This window comes from Mercenaria mercenaria, chromosome 13, assembly GCF_021730395.1.
Source record: "Mercenaria mercenaria strain notata chromosome 13, MADL_Memer_1, whole genome shotgun sequence".
In the NCBI taxonomy this organism is placed as follows: domain Eukaryota; kingdom Metazoa; phylum Mollusca; class Bivalvia; order Venerida; family Veneridae; genus Mercenaria; species Mercenaria mercenaria.
In genome coordinates this window covers 53,494,872-53,515,539 of record NC_069373.1, presented here as the reverse complement: position 1 = coordinate 53,515,539, position 20,668 = coordinate 53,494,872, and the positions used below count along the sequence as shown (strand labels likewise).

Sequence of the window (20,668 nt, the reverse complement as noted above, 5' to 3'; positions counted from 1 at the left end):
ACTTTGCAAATTTGTTTACCTGGAATTTTGCAGAGCTAGGTTCTTTCTGAATTTTGTTAATGTATGTATGCATAGAGCAAATATTTGATAGTGCAAATCTAAAATTGCAGATTCGGACAATAGATAAATAGTGGACAAGACTTACTTGTCCCTACCCATACACTCTGTCTCTTGTTCTATATATACGGAAAAAAACGTAAACTGTTTTATGAAATAAACTTGGATACTATGAATACTATATTTCACAGTGACAGAAGTTTAACTACTAATATATACTAATTACGGACCATTTTAGCATACCTCAGCCTAATTAGAGACAGATATGGATATATGATATGTGCACTTACTGTTGACTTCAAAGCTACAATAGTGATTGTCTTTTCCTGTTTTTAAATGAGTTGAAATTATTTAACCTATAGATGTGCTTCTGAGATAAATGTTAACATTTTTTATACAGATCAGCTTCGTGAATTTACCAGTCAGACCTGAGTATATTTTTCTTGAAAGGTGTAACCTCGTATTTCAGTGTCTGGTTAAACGTTATATGAGCCGTGCCATGAGAAAACCAACATAGTGGGTTTGCGACCAGCATGGATCCAGACCAGCCTGCGCATCCGCGCAGTCTGGTCAGGCTCCATGCTGTTCGCTTTTAAAGCCTATTGGAATTGGAGAAACTATTAGCGAACAGCATGGATCCTGACCAGACTGCGCGGATGCGCAGGCTGGTCTGGATCCATGCTGGTCGCATACCCACTATGTTGGTTTTCTCATGGCACGGCTCATATATATAAAACTGGAAGATGTGTTTGTCTGTTTATGACAAGTGCTCGCGTCTATGTTTAAGTCCCCACTTGTTATCCGCGTGGGCGGCTGCATCATAATAAGGCACAGGAGTCTGAAATTCTATTATTAATACTCGAGAAGTCTAAAAAATTTGCCCGTATTGACTATATATGAAATAAAGAATTTTTATATAGTGTCAAACCTTTTGGACTATAGATGTCCGAAATTTAGGCGCTAGCACATTTGAAGCCTTTAAACAGTAATGTTTACAGACTCGTACTTGCAGGTTTATCAACCCGTCGACCCTGTTCAGGGCGTCTGTAACGCTGAGGTCCTGCGGCCAAATGGTGTTCAGCACATTTTGTTGCGAGAAATCAAACTGTGTTGAAAGGTTTGAACAGCAGGCTTTGTTTACATTATATGAAAGTGAATTATTTATTATCACGTCCAGTCACACTATGAATGAATGAATTACAGCCCTTTATATTTACATAATGATTGTGGCATGTTTACAAATGCCTACCCATTTTAATACACTATGTTAAAGGTAATATGCAAATATGCATACATTGCAACGAGTTGATATTAGATTTGTTAATGATACGAAATTTTAGTTTCTTATAAAAAAAAATACATTAACAGTTGAAGTTTTAGCTCGATTCTGCAGTACCATAGCTTCTGAGTTGGACTTTATGAATATCTATTGTGCAAGAATTAAGTTAAAGTGTAAATGTCTTTCATTTTTGAAAGATCCTGTTATCAAATTTATTTAAATTTTCAATCTTTATACGAAATGATGTGAAAATGCATGTAAGTGGATCGTATATGGTTAGAGGTACAGAGGAATTTGACACGGCGATAAACTAGACAAATTTACTTAAGACATAGTTGGATGTTCTCTACATTTTAGCTTAGGTCTTTAATTAGAAATTCAACGCACGTTGATAATAAAACCAAACACGGATTTACATTTGTACATGTATCACGTAAAATACACTTACCTGTTTCGTTTTGAGTTATTAGAATTTTGAAAGCGTGGGTTTAAAAGTGTTAAGGAACTATGTTTAACGTAAAGAAGGTTAAAATATAAAAAGTGTAATACTTTTAAACAATATTTTCAATCTTGATAAGAATAACATGGAAGTTAAAGCGATAAAAACGGTTTAATCGTAAAGGCTTTGGGGATGATAATTACTTTAATCGAAAATAAATATTTAAAAATACCGCGAGTATGTTAGTCAAGGCGGAAATAAATCATTGTGAAAATTACACAATTGTTTAATTATATGGCATGTGTTTTGAAAATTGGTGAAATTTAAAATTAGATAATAACGGACAATCAAATTTTCGAAAGGAAATGCTTGTTAAAAACAGATACGATCACCTTAAAACACCTGTGGCCGTGTTTTTTTCTTCTGTTAATTAGTTTCATTTTTGGGGCGAAAAATATCTTTACAATACCGATAATTAGTAGCAATACGGAAAGTTTGCTTATAATGCTATGATAGACTGTGCTCATTATTCGCGGAATATTGGCACGTTTGAGTTATTTACGCACTTGAGTGCCATTTTATTGTCAGATCTCTTTATTAGATAGAGCACATTTCAGGGAGCACAACTATCTGTGAGAGACTTTGCATGTTCATCATATCTCCAGAGATCCGGGATTTTATTCGTTATTTGTTGCTACCATACCTACATGTGATTAAGGACATTAATATCGTAAAACTAGCTACTGAATAGATGTGTTTTAAGATCAAAGGGGATTTGTAATTTGTACGTGTATGAAATCTGTGCGGGATAAAAACAGTATAAAAGGAAGTTTTACTCCAGTGAACAGATTTGAAATTATGTGATGGAATTACGAACGCGGTTAATGATATGCTGAAATAGGTAAATATCATATATTTCTGTATAGATAATGATTCAATTCGAGATCTGGTTTAAACGCACGTGTTTCAAGTTGTGTATTTTGTCCAAAAGGAGCTACGGATTTGTAGTACACTGGTCAGCACTATTCATGACACAGGGGAACTATACATGTGGTCTAAAATCACACATAATTTCATTACTTATAAAAGTTTATTTATTTACGGGTCTTTAGTCTAAAACTACTTAAAATAGGTTCGCCATAAGGCGCACACCAATAGTTCTATTTACTGTGTATAATGTTATTTGTTTAGGCTGAATTAATTATCTCTAACGTATTGATCTTGTTTTGTAAGTGTACGATCATAAAATGATATTACAGCTATGCAATATATGTATAAATCGATCTTAAGTGACTTGCTCATGTCAATTTTCAGCGCGTGTTCTCTACTTATTCCCCTTAATTGATCTAAAAGAGCAGCCTGTTGCCGCTCAATCATATTACAGGGGCATACAATATTTTGTCAGTGATGTGGTCTACATTAGGTCTATTTCGGTCCAGAGAACATTTGTCTTGATCAAATATTGTTTGATTTTGAGTAAATAGCAATTTACCATCTACCGGTATGCTAATTTTGCGTGCAGAGTAGAAACAAATTGAAACCTTCACCGAAACTAGATAAGGGATAAATTGATCAGTGTTTGAACTCGAAGTAGCGTGTCTGATTGTGGTGATTATAGAGCAGATGTGACAGTTTGTGTTAATGGGACCATTATGTACCAGATTTCGGCACACATGTAGGTTAGATTTTTGTGTCAGTCTCCTTTGGACATACGTACCGATAAGAGGGAGTGCTGGTATAACAGCCGATGGGTTCGAACCATTAACTTCCGAATTCAACTAGCAACACATTATCCATTATATTCCCCCGCCACGACTGCCCCTCGACCCTTAAGGTTATACTTGAACATAATCTTAAGACCAGTGTGAATTCTGAAACATTCTAATACTAGTATATTCCGTACAATTATAGTCAAAACGAGGACTGAACAATTATGGCCTGATGAAAATATAGCATAAATGATAAAACTCTACGTGTCTACAAAATGAGATAATCAATTTTTAATTATACTTGTTTGTAAGTGTTATCAGGGAGAGTTAGTGGAACACCTTTCATCAAACGTATTTTGTATACACGTGTATCTCCCATTTTCGTACCAGTTAGTGACATGCTATAAATAGGTACACCATCATACTTAACTTTGTATTCTAAAATAGATGAGGAAAGAAAAAGGTAATAAAATAATAAAAAGATAAAAATATACTGTCAGGGAAGCTATCCTCGGGTCATAGGTTTAAGTGACTAAATTTGTTTACTGTCTATGGAAATTGGGCTAACTTCGTTATCTTGACAAACGGAAGATAAGTGGAAGGAACGACAATAAATGGTGATAGATTACCAGGAAATTAACCCATTGACATTGACGTTGCACTACAACGGATTATTTGTACAGGGAACATTTTTTTTCGACACAAAATCTAGTATACAGTCAGTTTCATTTTTGGGATAATCAATGGACGAGACACATTACAGGACTGAAAGTGAAAATGGTGATAATTTACAAGTTTTTACAAGAATGACTAGACACTTTTTAACAGTAATACTGGATTTTGAGACAAGAAAGCAATTCTACTTTTGCATAGGCATATTTTCTCCGTTTTTATCATTATTCTGTGAAAAAATATGATAAAAGGAAGATATGGTTTTGTTTTCAAGTGGGGAATGAGCGGAGATTGTATTGGTAAATTTAATACCTTAGATTTTTGACTTTATATCCGTACATGTTGTACAGAGAACTGTGTCTCGAGAATATGGCTGGTTCTCAGTCGTTTTCGTAACAATGGAGTATGTAAACCAACCGCCTTTTATGCTAATAAAATATCCAGAGCTAAACCCATGTGAATACCGTGTTTTCGAATAGGAGTAGTGCCTGATACACTAATGAAACTATAAACAGAATCAGAATTGTTCATGTATATCTTAGAGAATAATTTATGTCGTTTTCCCGTTTTAGGCATCATACGAAAGTACTTTGAATCTTTAGGACCCACGGCAAGGATCGGATCAATTAAACAATATTACAGTAACCATGCTAAAAGTCTATAAATTCCACAGTTCCGGAAGTTCCCAATGGATCAATTCTAAATTTTCTTTGAAGCTGTAACTATCGATTCACCATTGTCTAGACGCGACAATTATATCAGTTTAGACATTGTTACAGAGATACTTGTCGCGTTAATGAAAAAAAAAATACCGCCAGCATCATGTGACGGCTGCAAAAAAAACCCCGAATGCCTCCGAATGTGTTATTTTCTATAGATCTAAATGACCAGATATTCAATATGCTCGTTTCTAGTCCCTCCAGGAAAATTCTTATTGCATTTTGTACATGATCACTACATGTATCAAGCTTGTAATGGACCAATATCGAACACAGTTAATTATCTGTACGGACATAAAATGAGTTCCTAGCTCAGTTAAGGCATGCAATTACATTGTCTTCTATCTTTTGGATGATTTATAGTTCTATATGAAAGTTTGAACACTGGACTCGATGCGGACATATGGATGCTTTATGAAAAGAAAATTGTAAAAAGTGCATTGTGTAAAGTTATGTATTCTTTTCACTGGAAGAGAGAAAGGGGTGCTTTATAACTGTTTAATATGCAGTCTTTAGCTCTTTTTTCTGAAGTAAGTGGATAAAGATGCTAAAACAAAGGATTGTGATGGCCGCTGTCAATATATTTTCTTTCTACATGGATCCTACGTTGAGGGTCGCATGCTCACGAAACACGTGCTAAATCGCGAGCTTAGCAAAGTCTAACATTACTGTCGTCTGTTCATTAATGAATCACAGATTTGAACCTATCATGTCCTCGCTGCTCGTATCATGTTCTAATGTGAGATCACCGGGTGCAACAAGGATAAAACTATTGATCTGTCTTTTATAATTGCAGTGAGTGAGCAGGAGTCACCGGTTGCAACTAGCAAGTAACAGCATTCACTAATACAGTGGGAAGGATGGGCGGAACTTTGTCATGCGGAGGTCAAGGTCACCGACCTGTTGCAGACGACAAATTGCCGTACGGAGCTCCGGTTTCAAAGCCTGTCGGTATTGTGCAACCACAAGAGAAACTGACACCGAATGATACTACAGGTAAATAATTTTCATTTTTATATCACTAAGACGAAATAGATGATAAATTCAGCCATTCCTCTTCACGCCTACATAAGCATGTTTTTTTTTTTTTAAATTTAACTCCTGTACGTATGTAATATTGTTGAGAATTCTCTTGATTTCAAATGCATGTATCCGTTTCACATTATGCTCAGTTAGAAATTCATTCAATTTTTTTGTCTCTTTTAAACTGTTGGATATGTAATAAAGTCTACCGTCTTTCAAATCAGGCAAATAACACTTAAAGGGATTTTCTGGTCTATAAAGATGTAAACAAATAACTCTTAAAAAGGTATTTAAAACAGACTAAAACTTTTTGGGCTGTAAACGTATAAACAAGTCGGTGTGTACAATCTGATAAAACTGTTTGAACACTTATAAAACGCTGTATAAAGTAGCCCACATATCTTGAGAACAATCAGGGGGACCTTTCAACATGTTCATAACCTTTATCTGTATGATTGATAGCTCTTGCATTATGTCTGGTTTCATGTAGAAGGACCTTGTAAACATTGTTACCACAATGAATATCTTTACAGATAACTATTTTTACGATGAGCTACACCTGCTTTAACATGTTTTTGGATGTTTCTTAAAGCTGGCATTTATCATTAAAACCAGGTCTTACGAACAGTTCTTGTAGCAAACTGTAATGTATGAAAGATAATTTTTGTCACTGGCGTTATCTTTTAGGTTTTGTGTGACATGCTTTTAGGAAGAAGAGTTTTAATACCCTAAAACTTCACCAGCTGGCATCTTGCGTCCGTCTGGCGACACACTAGAAAATAGTCTAGTAGTTTTTTTTTAAACATTAAACATTTTTCTTACTTCTACCAATTTTTATAACTTCAAGACTTATCTCCCATGAAAAAATATAAGATTCTAATATAGACTATTTAGACACCTTCCTACTTAGTTACTCTTAAGTATTTTAATGCATGTATATAAATTATAAAGTTTTACATTATTTTCTATGCCAGTTCAGCATGATACAGGAAAAATACACATAGCTACATTTTTAACACAATATTTACATTTCTTTTCTCAGTACAATGTACAAATTAAAATATCAGGCTGAATATTATTATCATTACACCACATTTATATAGCACTCTTTTCATGCACATGTACACGTTCAAAAGTACTTAATATTATGCTTGTGTTTCATTTTTATTCCATATCGGTCGCATTTTTGTCCATGGATTTTGGTCAACAAACACTTGAGAAAAACTTAATTTAAACATCAATTATCGTAAATAAACAAAATTCCGCATCTTGACACGGACTTATGTGTAGGCGACCGTCTTTTTTTTTTTTTCATTCTGTCGAAGCTACTTGACAAAAGGGATAGGTTTGCGGTTAGGCATAATTCTACATAAATAATGTTTCAATACAGCTTAAATAATAAAATATCCATTTGTAGCAAAAATCTTTTACATATTGCAGTAGTGATATTTAGGAGATAACTTTAACTTCGAAATTTATCGAAAAATGACAAATAACAGCATTCTTTGCTAAATATTAAACTAGGAATGATGACCACAGTCTGGTTGATTCATGCTTTTTATGAGCATTGACTATTTCAATAAACTAAACTACGAAGGTTGAGTTAAAGAAAGAAAAACTTGTACCGTTTGCCAAAACATAGACGTTGAAGACGAATACCATTTTCTGTTGATACGCATGTATAATTATATATCATATATTTTAACGTTTTGAAGAAGCAAAGTATTAGATACGATTTTAGGGATTTTATTTTTTTTAGAACTAAAAACATGAACACTTTTGTTTGCCAGATATATACGGTATACTAAGTTCTCATCAACTGTAACAAAGACTGGCGAAGAAAGGGCAACAAATCACTAAACTCTTCGGACAAATCGATACAACAGCTGTCCACTATCATATCTGTTATCAAGTCTTTGTTTATCGTATCTTTGACCATTTATTTAGCAAGGTACGCTAATCATATAAACAGCTGAACCGGTTTTTAATCTGGTATACTAATTCAATTTTTCTATCACCAAGAACAAAGAGACTTTAAAAAAATATCATGGAGAGATTTACTAAATAAATATACTAGTTATCTTTAATTGCATATTATTTTGACAAGAATATCATGTCGAGGCCAGAGCAATAAGTGAATTGTGTAATCGTGACATCTGTATCTGATCATGGGATGTCTAGTTATCATTTTCAGTATGCATTTACATCTAGGAATGCATTTGTGGAAGATCAGTTGGTGATTTAGCCTCTTATACATGTTTTCCTTGTCTGAACACCATTTGATTGCAAATTCTAGTAATCTCCCATTCCCTTTAGATTTCTTCTTATTCGTTGATTCCATACCTCATGTTTTTATTTCGATGTAAATGAGATGTGGAACCAAAATTTGTAGTCCTGTTTGGCGCCATATAACCTATACTGTTTTGGTGCGCCGTAAAACCCAAATAAATAAATAAATAAATTCTTATTCGCTGACAAGTGACTACATATAGATTGCAAAGTTTGTCTGGCTTCGTCAGTTGCCTATTGTAATTTAATTTATGCGTGATTCATTTAAATCTTGTAGATGTTTTTATGGCTGCTATGTGAATGATAGATCATGTTTTAATTTCAGTTTAGAAGTAAACAAACATTTCATAAGATATTTTAATATCGTTTTTTTTCACGTGCAAAATCCCTGTATGATTTACGTCATACAAAAGAAGTTTCAAGCCCGTTTATCTTCGCAGATAAAAGTAAGAAATCATAAACAAACAATTTAATGGGATACAAAACCTATAAAAAAATTCAGATTGTTCAGATAGATTTTTTTTTTAAACGTTAGCATAAGTGCTTCTGTATAGACATATTCTTTTGGCAAATAAAGATTTTATATGCCCAGAATACTAATTAAGTTAATTCGTCAAATGCATCAAAGTACAAAATGCATCAAATGCAACCACCGCAAAACATTAACAAAATGCACGTTGCCGGGGTGTTTATAATCACGACAGTGAATCAGGTGCAACCACATTATTGTAAAATTAATCAAATTGTCAAACACCTTCCTAAAAGAACTTTATTGTAAAACAGAAATTTATATACTGAATGTAAATAATGTTCTTGACGTACTATCTGTAGATATATTAAAATAAAAAAAGGAATTCGACAGGCTGAGATATACTAAGTGGTCGGACCTGGACAAGCCACTAGGGCACAACTAGCCCTGGCCTGGGTTCAGAATACTGTTCCGATGTATTACAGACTCAGCGACCCTCTAGTACACCCTAATCTAACCTTACGGGCATCCATGGACGATCGTTTAAGGTCGATGGCATCAAATCACTGGCCCTCTCCTTTCAGTTCGAACCCTGTTTGAAATTATAAACAGACAGTTTTATGGGTTATGGAACTATAGATTTTTCAAACGACAGAAATAAAATAGATATTTTAAACGTTAGCTTGAATGCTTTTGTATAATAATGCTTTTTTTGCAAGTAAAATTTTACAGAATTCTAATTAAATACAAAATGCATCAAATGTAACCACCGCAAGACATTAACAAAATGCACGTGTAACAAAATATCTATAACCACGACAATGAATCAATTGCAACCACATTAGTTGCGGTTATATGTAGAAAAATTAAAGTAAAATTAATAACATTTCCAAATGCAGTATCTTTTTAGTAAGCACCCCTTTAAGCAGTTAATGGTACTGTCCAAATAGCTTGGGAATCCAGTCTGACAATTTCTAACTTTTTTAATACCTGCAAATTGACAATATCAGAAACTCGATGAATGCCAATTAACACTAATTAGCGCAAATTAAGTGATCTTTAATTCATAGGTATTAGGTATGATTTCTTCTGGCAAAGCACAAATATTATCAACGGCTTCCCAGGCTACTGTCCAAATTGAAAGATGGATAAGTTCATTATATATATTTAGCAGGGTGAGGGTTAACACAAAAAGAATGCCACAGGGTGAGATGTACTAAGCAATCAGATCGGGACATACCAGAAAATAACTGGCCGCGGGCCTCAGAATGCTGTTCCAATGCCTTACAGACTGAGTGACCCTCTAGTGCACCCTGATCTTACCGGAGAGGCATCCATGACCGGTCGGTTAAATTCGTTGATATCAAAATCCCTTACCTCTCTCGCCTCAGTTTAAACCATGTGAGAGAGCCATCCAACTGGCTTTAGATAGGTCGGTGGTTCTACCCGCGACAAGTACCTGCCTATTCCGGAACACGTGCGGCCTTTCCACACGACAGTCGCAATATAACCTGAACTGATTGTTTTTGCGGGGATTAGCACCGGTTTTTAAACAGTATTTCAGGTGTGTAACGGCGGCCAGTTAACCTTACCAGTGTTCCTTAATTATGTACCTGTAAACCTCTCTATCAGAGGCTGAGGATTTCAGACATGTCTTTTTTCAAATCATCACAGGGAATATACTCATCTGCCGGGAATTGAACTCACGAACCTGCGATTCGTATGTCTGCTCTGTTCCTATTGAGCTACCAGGTGGGCTAACCTGGAACATAAACAATCAGTACAAACTTCTGGTAATTTCATTTAACCTACCAAAGTTAGAGCTCGTTGCACTAAACATTATTTAAATCGACCAAAGAGGTCACTAATCAAGATCTACTGAAGGCCATTTTCCATCCTAGGGGTGTTTAGAATGGGTAACTAAGTGTTGATGTATTTGATACGTATCTTATACGAAGCGCTGTATGTTAGTCTTATTAAAATTTCAACTATTAAAATCAGAAGCCGTATAATCGGCTTTTAAATCTCTGTCGGTATCTCTTAAACGATGTTGTAGTAAAGTCTATCGTAAAATCCTCCTAAAACATGAAAAAATTGAAGAAAAAAAAAATAGAGAGATAGGGGCGGGGTAGGAACGAGCGATGAGTTTTTTTCCTGGATTGGTACCGGTGAACTTAAAAATGCCTTACATCTTCATGTCTTTGTTTCATTTTCACGTGATAGTATTCATGGAATATACGAAAACTGACACAAGAAAGGCATCTGACGGATTCGCTCACATACTACCGAATTAATCTCATATTAAAATTTTGAGCCGTGCCATGGGAAAACCAACATAGTGGGTTTGCGACCAGCACAATCTGACTAAAGTACTTGATCTTCTAAACGAAGATCTGAGAACGACCCATTCACATTCGTCTTCTGTATATTTTGGATTTCCAAGATTGCTATTTTTATTTTCGCAAATCTGTTTTTGTTTGAACCAATCGGACAACTTGTTCGAATGTCAGAGTAAGAAAAATTTGCAGTTAATCCAGGGCTCGAACCCGGGATCTCTCGCTTACAGAGAAAGTGCGCTACCGACTGAGCTAACCGGCTATCTGCCATTTTTTACATAAAAATTGTTTATATCAAATACCAAGGCTTTTTAAAGCTTGCAGAATGTTGTAAGTTAACTTTTGATTGGCTAGCGGAAGGGTTGTCAGAACGAGGCCATCAATAGCTCGTTGTCAGATCCTATGCGTAGCGTAATAGGAGATGTACTTTAGTCAGATTGCGACCAGCATGGATCCATGCTGGTCGCACACCCACTATGTTGGTTTTCCCATGGCACGGCTCAAATGTTTCATAATTACACGGAGAGCGTGATGTGGGCTCCAGAAAGACTTACAACCAAGTTGGCAATTAGCTAACCTCTGATCCTATTATTTAAAACCATCATATTTATGAAGGATGTATGTTCACATGTCACGCAAACAATATCGTTTTATATCTGTATATATGTCACGCTCGCAAATGAAACTGATCTACTTAAGCCCACAAAATAATAGTACATTATTAACCTAGATCCAAGTTTATAAATCTGTGGTCTGAAACACGAAACTCAAGCAATTGATTGATTGTTCCTTAGCAGAAATCTGACATGACCAATAGCAAGGCTGAATTCTGAGACCAGTTAGTTTTATAACCTAAAAACCTAGTTAAATGAGATTTACGAAACTGAGTTGATCGCCGGTCTAGTTAGCTCCATATCAAGTGCACAGGATGTCGAAGTTTTGAATCCCTGACCGCATATTTCCGTGGTGATGAATTGAATACAGTGTGTCTAAGATAATTGTCTTCCATCTGTATCTATTTACCGCTTGATACATGTTGGTAAGTTGTCAGTTACTGGTGGAGAACATGTTAATAACGGGCTAGTAAATGAACTCGCTGGTTAGGTCAGCTGGTCACTGAAACGGAGTTTACACAAATAAAACAATACTTAATTACACATAGGGATATTCGTATGGAAAGATTTCTCGTGCACGCTATTTCAACATTATAAGGATTATCTTTAGTTGGGTAAACTATTGACCTTTTGTTGAAGCTACTTACTATAAATATATTGGAATAAATGCCATGTAAATTTAGCTTAAATAAATCCCGCTTTTAGACGGAAACTACCTTTTTGGCCTTGAGTATATTTTGAAAAAAATACTAAAAAAAAAAAAAGAAAAATAAGTTAAAAGGAAAAGGTGTCGTTATCAACATGATGTCGAGGCATAGCTTATGTATATATATCTTTAATGATCTTATGTACATAGTTTCTAAATCATTATAAAGAAGGCACTAGGTCACAAAACACACTCAATCATGAAGTGAATATCCGCCCTATTGTGTTTTTATACCGTAGACGCCCATATTTATTGGCACTAGTGTTTTGAAGTTCCTCAGAACTACAGAATGAATGAGTTAAGATAAACATTCTTTGCACGTGCACAAAACTGCATTCCTTCATTCCATTCACCGGCTGCAATTGTTTAGCGCAAGACCTTGTAATTTACAGTCTCTCGAGTATACAGGGTTGATTCAAAAGTCCGCTTTCAAGAAATATTCTGTGTGCGTAAATACAACTGCCTTAGTGCCGAGTGCAGTCAGAATCCTGGCCAAGCGGGTAGCCTATCACATTATAACACTTCGCTTGATTATATCAGTTTTACCATACTATTCATAATACAGAAGAACCCTTACCTTGCTAAATTTCTATAATGAACTTGTCCATCTTCCAATTCCGACAGTACCATTAACTGTTAAAAGGGGTGCTAACTAAAAAGATACTGACTGAATGGCGAACAGTGCAGATCATGATCAGACTGCACGGATGTGCAGGCTGATCATGATCTACACTGGTCGCAAAAGCAGACGCAATCGTGTCCAGCATGGTAAGGGTTATCTCGCACACAATAGGGTATACTTCATTATGTGAATATGTGTATATTATTTCCGGTAAATGTCAAAAACATATATAAAATAATATCATGATACTAATAATTGTTTTCAAAAGTGAGATAATTGTATATTTCACATGTCGTCCTCCCTTTCATCTATTTCCAGATCATAATTTTCTCAACACAACTGAATCTGTGTCCGTCTCCCTCGCGTGTCAGGCTGCAGCTTTGTTTGACACCCCTCCCTATGTTAAACGCTGTATTTTCTTTTCTCAGAAAAGTTCTCAAGGAATATGTAAAACAATGTTAATTGTTATTACTTACGTTTTGTGAGCAATATGCGGAGTCTGCTAAAGTATTTAGGGTAGTAATTAATATTAACAAATCCTCTTGAAGAATAATAACAAATTTACTTTACGGATGCTGAGGGCTACTGAAAAATGTATCCCTGACGTGTGTAACGTATTTATTATATAAACAACACTTTAGTTTCTTACCATTAATTTCTAATATACATCACTCGGTTTCTTGTACGTTTTCAAAATATTTTGAAAATTTGATATCACTCCTCGATTTTTATAAACGTCTAGTAATCTGAAAACTTAAAATTGAAATACATGTACACAAACTATGTGTCGTAGAATGACCTTTTAAATAAAAGTTATAAAATAATTTAGATGAAAGAGTATTCACTGACGCAGTTTTTTGCGTATTTAAAATTTTCTATGAAGATCGTTCCGATTTATTTCTTTTACATTTTTCGTATACACGAAATAGTTTCATCATACTTACTGAGTGGAGAGAGAAAGACACTGTCTAGTCTTAAAACAAATTTCACTTTTTTATGCCCCCCACCCCCCAACTCCCACCCTCCCTCCGATCGCTTTGCACTTTGCGTCTGTCAGTCGGTCTTTCGGTAGAGCGAACAACTTGAGAACCACTTGACTCAGAACTTGGTAGCATGATTGGGCTTATGAAGTAGATGGCCCCTATTATTTTGGGGTCAATAGGTCAAAGGTCATATGGGCCAGAACCTTTAAAACGGTTTCCGATCAATATCGTGGTAGCATGATTGTCAATGACCCTTGTAGTTTTTAGGATCAGTAAGTCAAAGGTCAATGTCACAGAAGCCTGAACCTTGAAAACAGTTTCCGTCCAATAACTTGAGAACCACTTGACATAGAAGCTTCAAAGTTGACAGCATAATTTGGCGTATAAAATACATGACCCCTATATTTCTTTGGGTCAGTAGATCAAAGGTCAAGATCACAGGGAATGAACCTTGAAAACAATTTCCACTCAATAACTTGAGAAGCACTTGTCCCAGAACCTTCAAACTTAGTAGATGAATCCTATTGTTTGGGGGTCAGTAAGGTCACAGGGGCCTGAACGTTGAAAACGGTTTTTGCTCTGTAACCTGAGCACCACTTAACCCAGAAACTTCAAACTGGATAGCAATGTTGGGCTTATGAAGTAGATGACTCCTATTTTTTGGGTCAGTAGGTAAAAGGTCAAGGTCTCAGTGGCCTGAACATTAAAAACTATTTCTGCACGGTAACTTGAGAACCACTTGACCCAGAACCTTCAAATTTGGTTGGATGATTGGGCTTATGAAGTTGATGACCCTTATTGCTTTGGTTGTTAGTAGGTCAAAGGCCAAGGTCATAGTGATCACGAACTGAAAACGGGACAACACATTATGGATGGGGGCATACGTGTTTTACAGCCCTTGTTTTTACCGAAGCTTTGATACAACGATGGTTATATTTACCCCAGGCTGACCATATATTTGTGTTCATTTGAGACAGATTTTTTTTCACGCGAGGTATGGACGTGTTAAAATATGGATTTGTTATTAGATTGAGATAATCAGTGTTTGTTAAAGCAGACGTTAACTTTTAAACAACTCTACTTACATCACAGGCTAAGCTCAGTTACAAGAAATAGAGGTACATGTTTGTTTTTCTTTGTTAACATTAAGGAGGACTGTAATTTTATTGACGCAAGTCTAAATTCTGTTTGCATGCAAACAAATGCGTACTATGGTCAAGAACCGGAAATAGTGTACTAGTATTTTCACAGGTTGTCAATGACTTCATGAGAGTTGTAGTAAAATAGAATCAGATTTCATACACGAAGTATATTTGACATGAGCTCAGACGGAAACAATTATCCCTAATTTTCTCCAGTACTGTTCGATACCATCTGTTTGCTGATCTAAATTGGTACCATCTACTTGCCGCCATTTCCGATAATAACAAATTTCATGTTAGTGTGGCCTCGTTCTGAACCACCGACGCACATACACTTCCGGTGGAATTTTATTTATTAGGTCCTCTTATGAATCGGGGCTTCCAGTTTCTTTTAATATTAAGTACTATTGCGTTACGCCATTCTTCTGTGAAAAACAAATTTATTCAGAATTAAAATTAATGTAGCGGAATTTAAACTGACAACAAATTGTGCAGCTGGATAAGATTTGCAAAAAAAAATATTTCAAACAAAACCGCGCAGGATGTACGACTTTCATTCCTTGCCAAGGAAACGCCATTACTCGATACGTTTGGATGTTATCCGTGAAAGCGTGTCGTTGGCAGGTACAAACATTTTTTCACAGCTAATCAACCATCATTTTGTATAACTGACTTGTTTCTATCATATTTCAGTCGTATATGTGCGGAAAATGAGCCAGATTTGACGTTAAGCATTGTACTTTCTAAATGAGCCAAGCATATATTTTCTGTGAGAATACCTGTCTGGTTTGACAAGCCGAATGCTTTGTAACATCTGGCATTTTTGGCGCATAATTATGTTTGTATAGACCATTTTGCAGACTTGTCGAAAATGTCCATCGTGTAGCTTAAGCAAATTTCATCTCTAACATAAAATATACTGGCGTGTACCATTATGATTAACGTCAAAAATAACGTTTTCTTAGAACATTTAAAGTGTTAACGTCATGTCGTTCATACTTGTAGGTTTTCCTCAAAGCTAATTGATATGATAAAACATGTAAGTTGTGTAATTTTGTCTGTAAAATCTGGAGTTTGAAAAAATAACATGTAACAACTGTTAAATGATAGCCATTTTCAACATGGCGACTAGAAATAAATTACATAATTACAAAACTTCCATGACTGAAAAATATAGGTTCAGTTCACAATCCCAGGGTCTTTAACGTAAGAAATCTTGGGATCTTTTACGTTAACTTAGAAATCGTTGTGTCTTTGATGTAACAGTGAGTACAATGTATATAAGCACAATCTTCTAATCAGTTCTGTGACAAAATCTCTAAAACAGACTGGCGTGTATCACTATTTCATAAAATGCTAGAAAAACTACAAATATCTGAGAGGTTGTGACAAAGTCTTCATTTTCAAGCGGCTATTGTAATATATGCACACCTATTCTGGGGACGGGCTAAGATGTAAAATGGACGGAATAAATAAAAAAAAATCATTTGTCATCTTTGAACGCCAGATATGCCTTTTTCTTGATTGATAATAAGATACATTTTGATTGAAAGCAGAACGCCTTTTTTGACCATTTAACAAGATTTACTGAAGTTTTATTAATGCTCGTTCAAACAACATATGAGTTAATGTTTTCAAGGGCGGTACTCAAAATAAGCTTATCGTCGATAAATAAACATTTTCAAGCGTTCTTTCAAATATTTCAGATACCAATAAATCACCTAGTGTTTGTACAATAAGCCACTAGTATGTAGACATGTATGTAAAATGTAGAAAATTTAAGATTAAAACTATGGAAGTATGTTGGGGGGGGGGGGGGGGGGGGGGGGGAGATAGGCGACATAATCAATCATTGACGATTAATAAGAGGCGTAATGAGACGTACTAACGTCGAAATTTGAATCTCGATGAGGAGTTTTATTAAGCCAGAATCAAAGTTTTAGTCCTTCAGATGTAAAATTGTCTTTAAACAATGCTCAGAATTAACATGACAGTGCGATAATAAAGTTTCAGCCGAAACATGAAAAGCTTATGCATTCATATTTTGACCAGGAAAACGCTTTTTTTCATGCGTTGCACATAGAAAGATAACAACTAGACTAGTCTTACTTACGTTTACACCAAATCGAGTTAACATGCTACTTTTTCTACTTACAGACATATCAAAACCAATTCCACTGGTCATCAACTACAATAACAACAACAACAACAATGGTCTGAAGTCCGACAAAAAAGACTCGCACTCCGGTAATGGCAGGTCTTGGAAGTTCTGGAAGTCGATGTCATTACGGAGTTCGAAGCCCTCATCTAAACCCGTCAAGATGGATTCTTCACTTCCGAATCTGGACAGCCAACTTGCAGATGTTATTGAGAAAAGCGAATTTACAAGGAGTTTGAGTTATAGACCTCCTCCTAAGCCACCAAGGTCGTTTATTCTTCGCACAAATTCTTTAAAGACATCCAAACCATGTGGGCCTGTCATTGCTGACGGGAAACATGCTCTTAACACGGCCAAAAGTGAACGTCCAGACGAAACTTTTCCTGTTTCAGTCAACGCAGACGACAAGTTCAAATCACCTGTTCAAACCAGTGTAAAGGATTATGAGAATGTTGATTCTGAGGGAATAAATATCTGTCTATCAGAGAAGGTCGATAGTGTGCCATTGACAGTTTCACAAAAATGTTGTTCCTTGCCAAATTATAGTCTTGGACCAACTAGTGTCACGCGTAGGCAGCCACCAAAATCGTCAGGGAAAATCAGAATTGTCTCCCCTGAGCTGACGAGGAAAGTTCCACCGAGGCCTCGCAAGAAATCGGCTGAAATAACGGCGGGAGACAGACATATTCTTATACTTCAAAGTGCAGCTGAACTTATTTGTCAAAAGATAGACCCATTTGTTGTCATTGAGAAATTAGCCGACGCCGGTTTAATGGACGCAAGCGATTTGAACGTGTTTAGAAATCCGTATGAAAGTAGACAATTATGTGACAATATAGTGCAATCAGTTATGGATCGAGATTATGTCTCATTTCTAAAGTTTTGTGATATTTTACGCAGTGTGACGGATTATACAACCGTAGCAGCCGTTCTTGACGCCATGATAGCTGTTTATGACGTCATTTACGAAGTTCAAATAAGTAACGGAGATACGTCACCAATACTTGATGACGAAAAAACGGTGTCGTTTGACGTCGTTTACTACAGTCTAGAAACTGGCAAAATAAGATCGGTTGTTGAACTGGAAAAGTTGAGAAATTCTGAAAATAAACGTCATTCCCGAGACCTGCTGTCCTACAAACGCAATTCCCGTCTTTCATTCCAGTCCTTTCAATCCCTTACAAGTGAAGCGTCAAGTATATTTAGTGAGGATATCATTACAAACGGACTTCCAATGGTTACGGTGTCCATTGCGGGACACGTTCTGTGTCTAGAAAAAGCTCGATCCCTGGCTACGGTTATTGAAGACCACTACTGCATTCTTGAATTCCACATTGGGAAGACGCATCTCCGCGGGTCCGACATGGAGCATATAAGCCGAGCCTTGGCGTTAAATACCTGTATACGTGTCTTAGACCTCAGGCTCAACAACATTGGCAACAGTGGTGCTGTGTACATGGCGAATGTCCTGTATCAAAATAGGACGTTACGGCAGCTAAACCTTTCCTCCACGGGAATTGATAGCGAGGGGTGTAAGCTTTTGGCAGATTCTTTGAGAACAAACACTAGCCTCATTGACCTTGATCTGAGTTTTCTAGATATAGGCGATAGCGGATGCCTAGCTTTGAGCGGAATGTTAAAACAGAATCGATGTTTGAAAAAATTACGTCTTAGAAGTGGCAGCATTACGTGGATAGGTTGTGGATTCCTGTTAGAAGGAATAGAAATCGGCAAAACAGTCAATGAATTAGATTTAAGCAGAAATTTTATTGGTGACACCGGTGTGGAAATGTTTCTACGCCATATGAAGGACGATTCTTCTCTAAGGGAGGTCAATCTTGAAAACTGTGGTATAACTGCAGCAGGGTGCTCTACCCTTTCTGATGTGATACTTACAAACAAGTCCCTCAGAAATTTGGACTTAAGCGTAAACTTCATAGGGGACCAAGGGATTTTGAAGCTTTCAAATGCGCTAGATAGAAATAAACATATCAAAACTCTGGGACTCAATATGTGTGGCATATCAAACGACGGCTTTTCAAAATTATTAGATATTTTAGAGGGAAACGCGACATTGACAATGCTGAAACTATGCTATAATAGATTAGGACGTGAGCACTCGAACCCAGAAGCAACTTCGGACAATCTAAAATACAGAGTAAGAATTGTGACGTCATCAAATCCGAAACTCAAGCTGTTGTTATGGGGAAACACGTTCGAAGAATCTAACGCAATATCACAGTTTAAAGAATTAAACGCGACGTTGTAGTAACGTGAGCATTCGTTTCCAATGAAGCATCATAAAAATGTGTGCATTGATAAAACGCTTATGAATACGAAACTGATGTTAGTAACTTTAATCCAAATAAGTTCTAACCTTGACACTGACTTTAGGCGGGACGGTCGTAAAGCTCTTTAGACTAAAACGCTCTTTGGAAAACGAAATCATGCTGTTGGCAGCTGACAGTATTCTGCACCTTTCACTACAAAAATGTACTTGTTTTTATTTCAGAACGTCCAGGTTGTACTTTAGTCATGTATATGTATAGCTTTTTGGTTTGACCCAAGTGATTTATTTGCAAAATTGTAAATTTTTGATAGTTGCACTATCAAAATACTACTGCTATTTTAACATATTGTACAGTATGTAAAAGCCGTCTCATTATATATTGATTTTAATTATATTTCTTATTCAAAATTGCCATCAAATGCCAAACGCATAAAGGTTTCATTTTAACTTTACGTCATGATTTCCCCTTTTTATAGACAATCGTATTTAAACAACCAACCACTTCCTTGGCTTTTGATTCTGTAACCAGTGTTTATAAATTTGTTTCTGAAGTACACAATCTTACTATGCGTAGCGTTTTACGAGACGATTTTTTATTACGTACCAGAGAATAGCAAAGATTCAGAAAAAAACCCTAAACCTTTAATTTCCCGGAAATGATTATATAGCTTTAAGTGGTTACGTGTTGTGTTGAGTCAGTGTTCGTAAATATGACTCAAAAAAGTTTTCAATACCATTGATGTTGTTCTGCATTCTAAACAACGCTAGTGGTGTTAATATGAACTATTTTTTTTGTAATATCACAGTCAATTTAGAATTTGTGGTCAGAGTTCATTTTGATAGCGAATTTCGAACAACGGAACTTCAAGAATATTTTTGTAAGCATAAAAACAACATACATTTAAAAAAGATTGAAAATTGTGTTGGCCAAAAAAAGAGAGTTGCATATGAAAATATTTTGTTCCATAAAATTAAAATGATATAAGATATTTTACAATATAAAATGCTCGTACTATTACATCCGTTTGTTCGATCAACCTGTCCTTGCGCATCATTGATTGATGAACTAGTTGCTGATGATTAGCTGGAGAAAGAATTTAATAATTGTTTATGTATACAACTAACATTATACTTACATACGCATTGATTTCAAGAAAATTT

At 35.7% G+C, this 20,668-nt stretch overlaps 1 protein-coding gene across 4 annotated transcripts; it reads left to right on the top strand.

Moving 5' to 3' along the window:
• The first annotated feature begins 1,645 nt into the window (after positions 1-1,645).
• Positions 1,646-20,378, top strand: LOC123530216 (uncharacterized). 4 transcript variants are annotated; one of them, XM_045310963.2, is made up of 3 exons: positions 1,646-2,676; positions 5,676-5,871; positions 17,217-20,378. In XM_045310963.2, the coding sequence occupies exons 2-3, from the start codon at positions 5,736-5,738 to the stop codon at positions 19,484-19,486; spliced, it is 2,406 nt and encodes an 801-aa protein (XP_045166898.1). In that variant the 5' UTR covers positions 1,646-2,676; positions 5,676-5,735; the 3' UTR covers positions 19,487-20,378. The 4 variants fall into 4 exon arrangements, with proteins under 4 accessions (XP_045166898.1, XP_045166896.1, XP_045166899.1 ...); XM_045310961.2 differs by having other exon boundaries at positions 1,647-2,676; positions 5,672-5,871; XM_045310964.2 differs by lacking the exon at positions 1,646-2,676 and adding an exon at positions 4,078-4,264 and having other exon boundaries at positions 5,672-5,871.
• The last annotated feature ends 290 nt before the right edge of the window (positions 20,379-20,668 follow it).

Excerpts from the sequence above, each read along its gene's own strand:
- LOC123530216 (XM_045310963.2), top strand. The coding sequence starts at position 5,736 with ATGGGCGGAACTTTGTCATGCGGAGGTCAAGGTCACCGACCTGTTGCA. Across the intron at positions 5,872-17,216 it reads GACACCGAATGATACTACAG|ACATATCAAAACCAATTCCA; the intron begins GTAAATAATTTT and ends TTCTACTTACAG.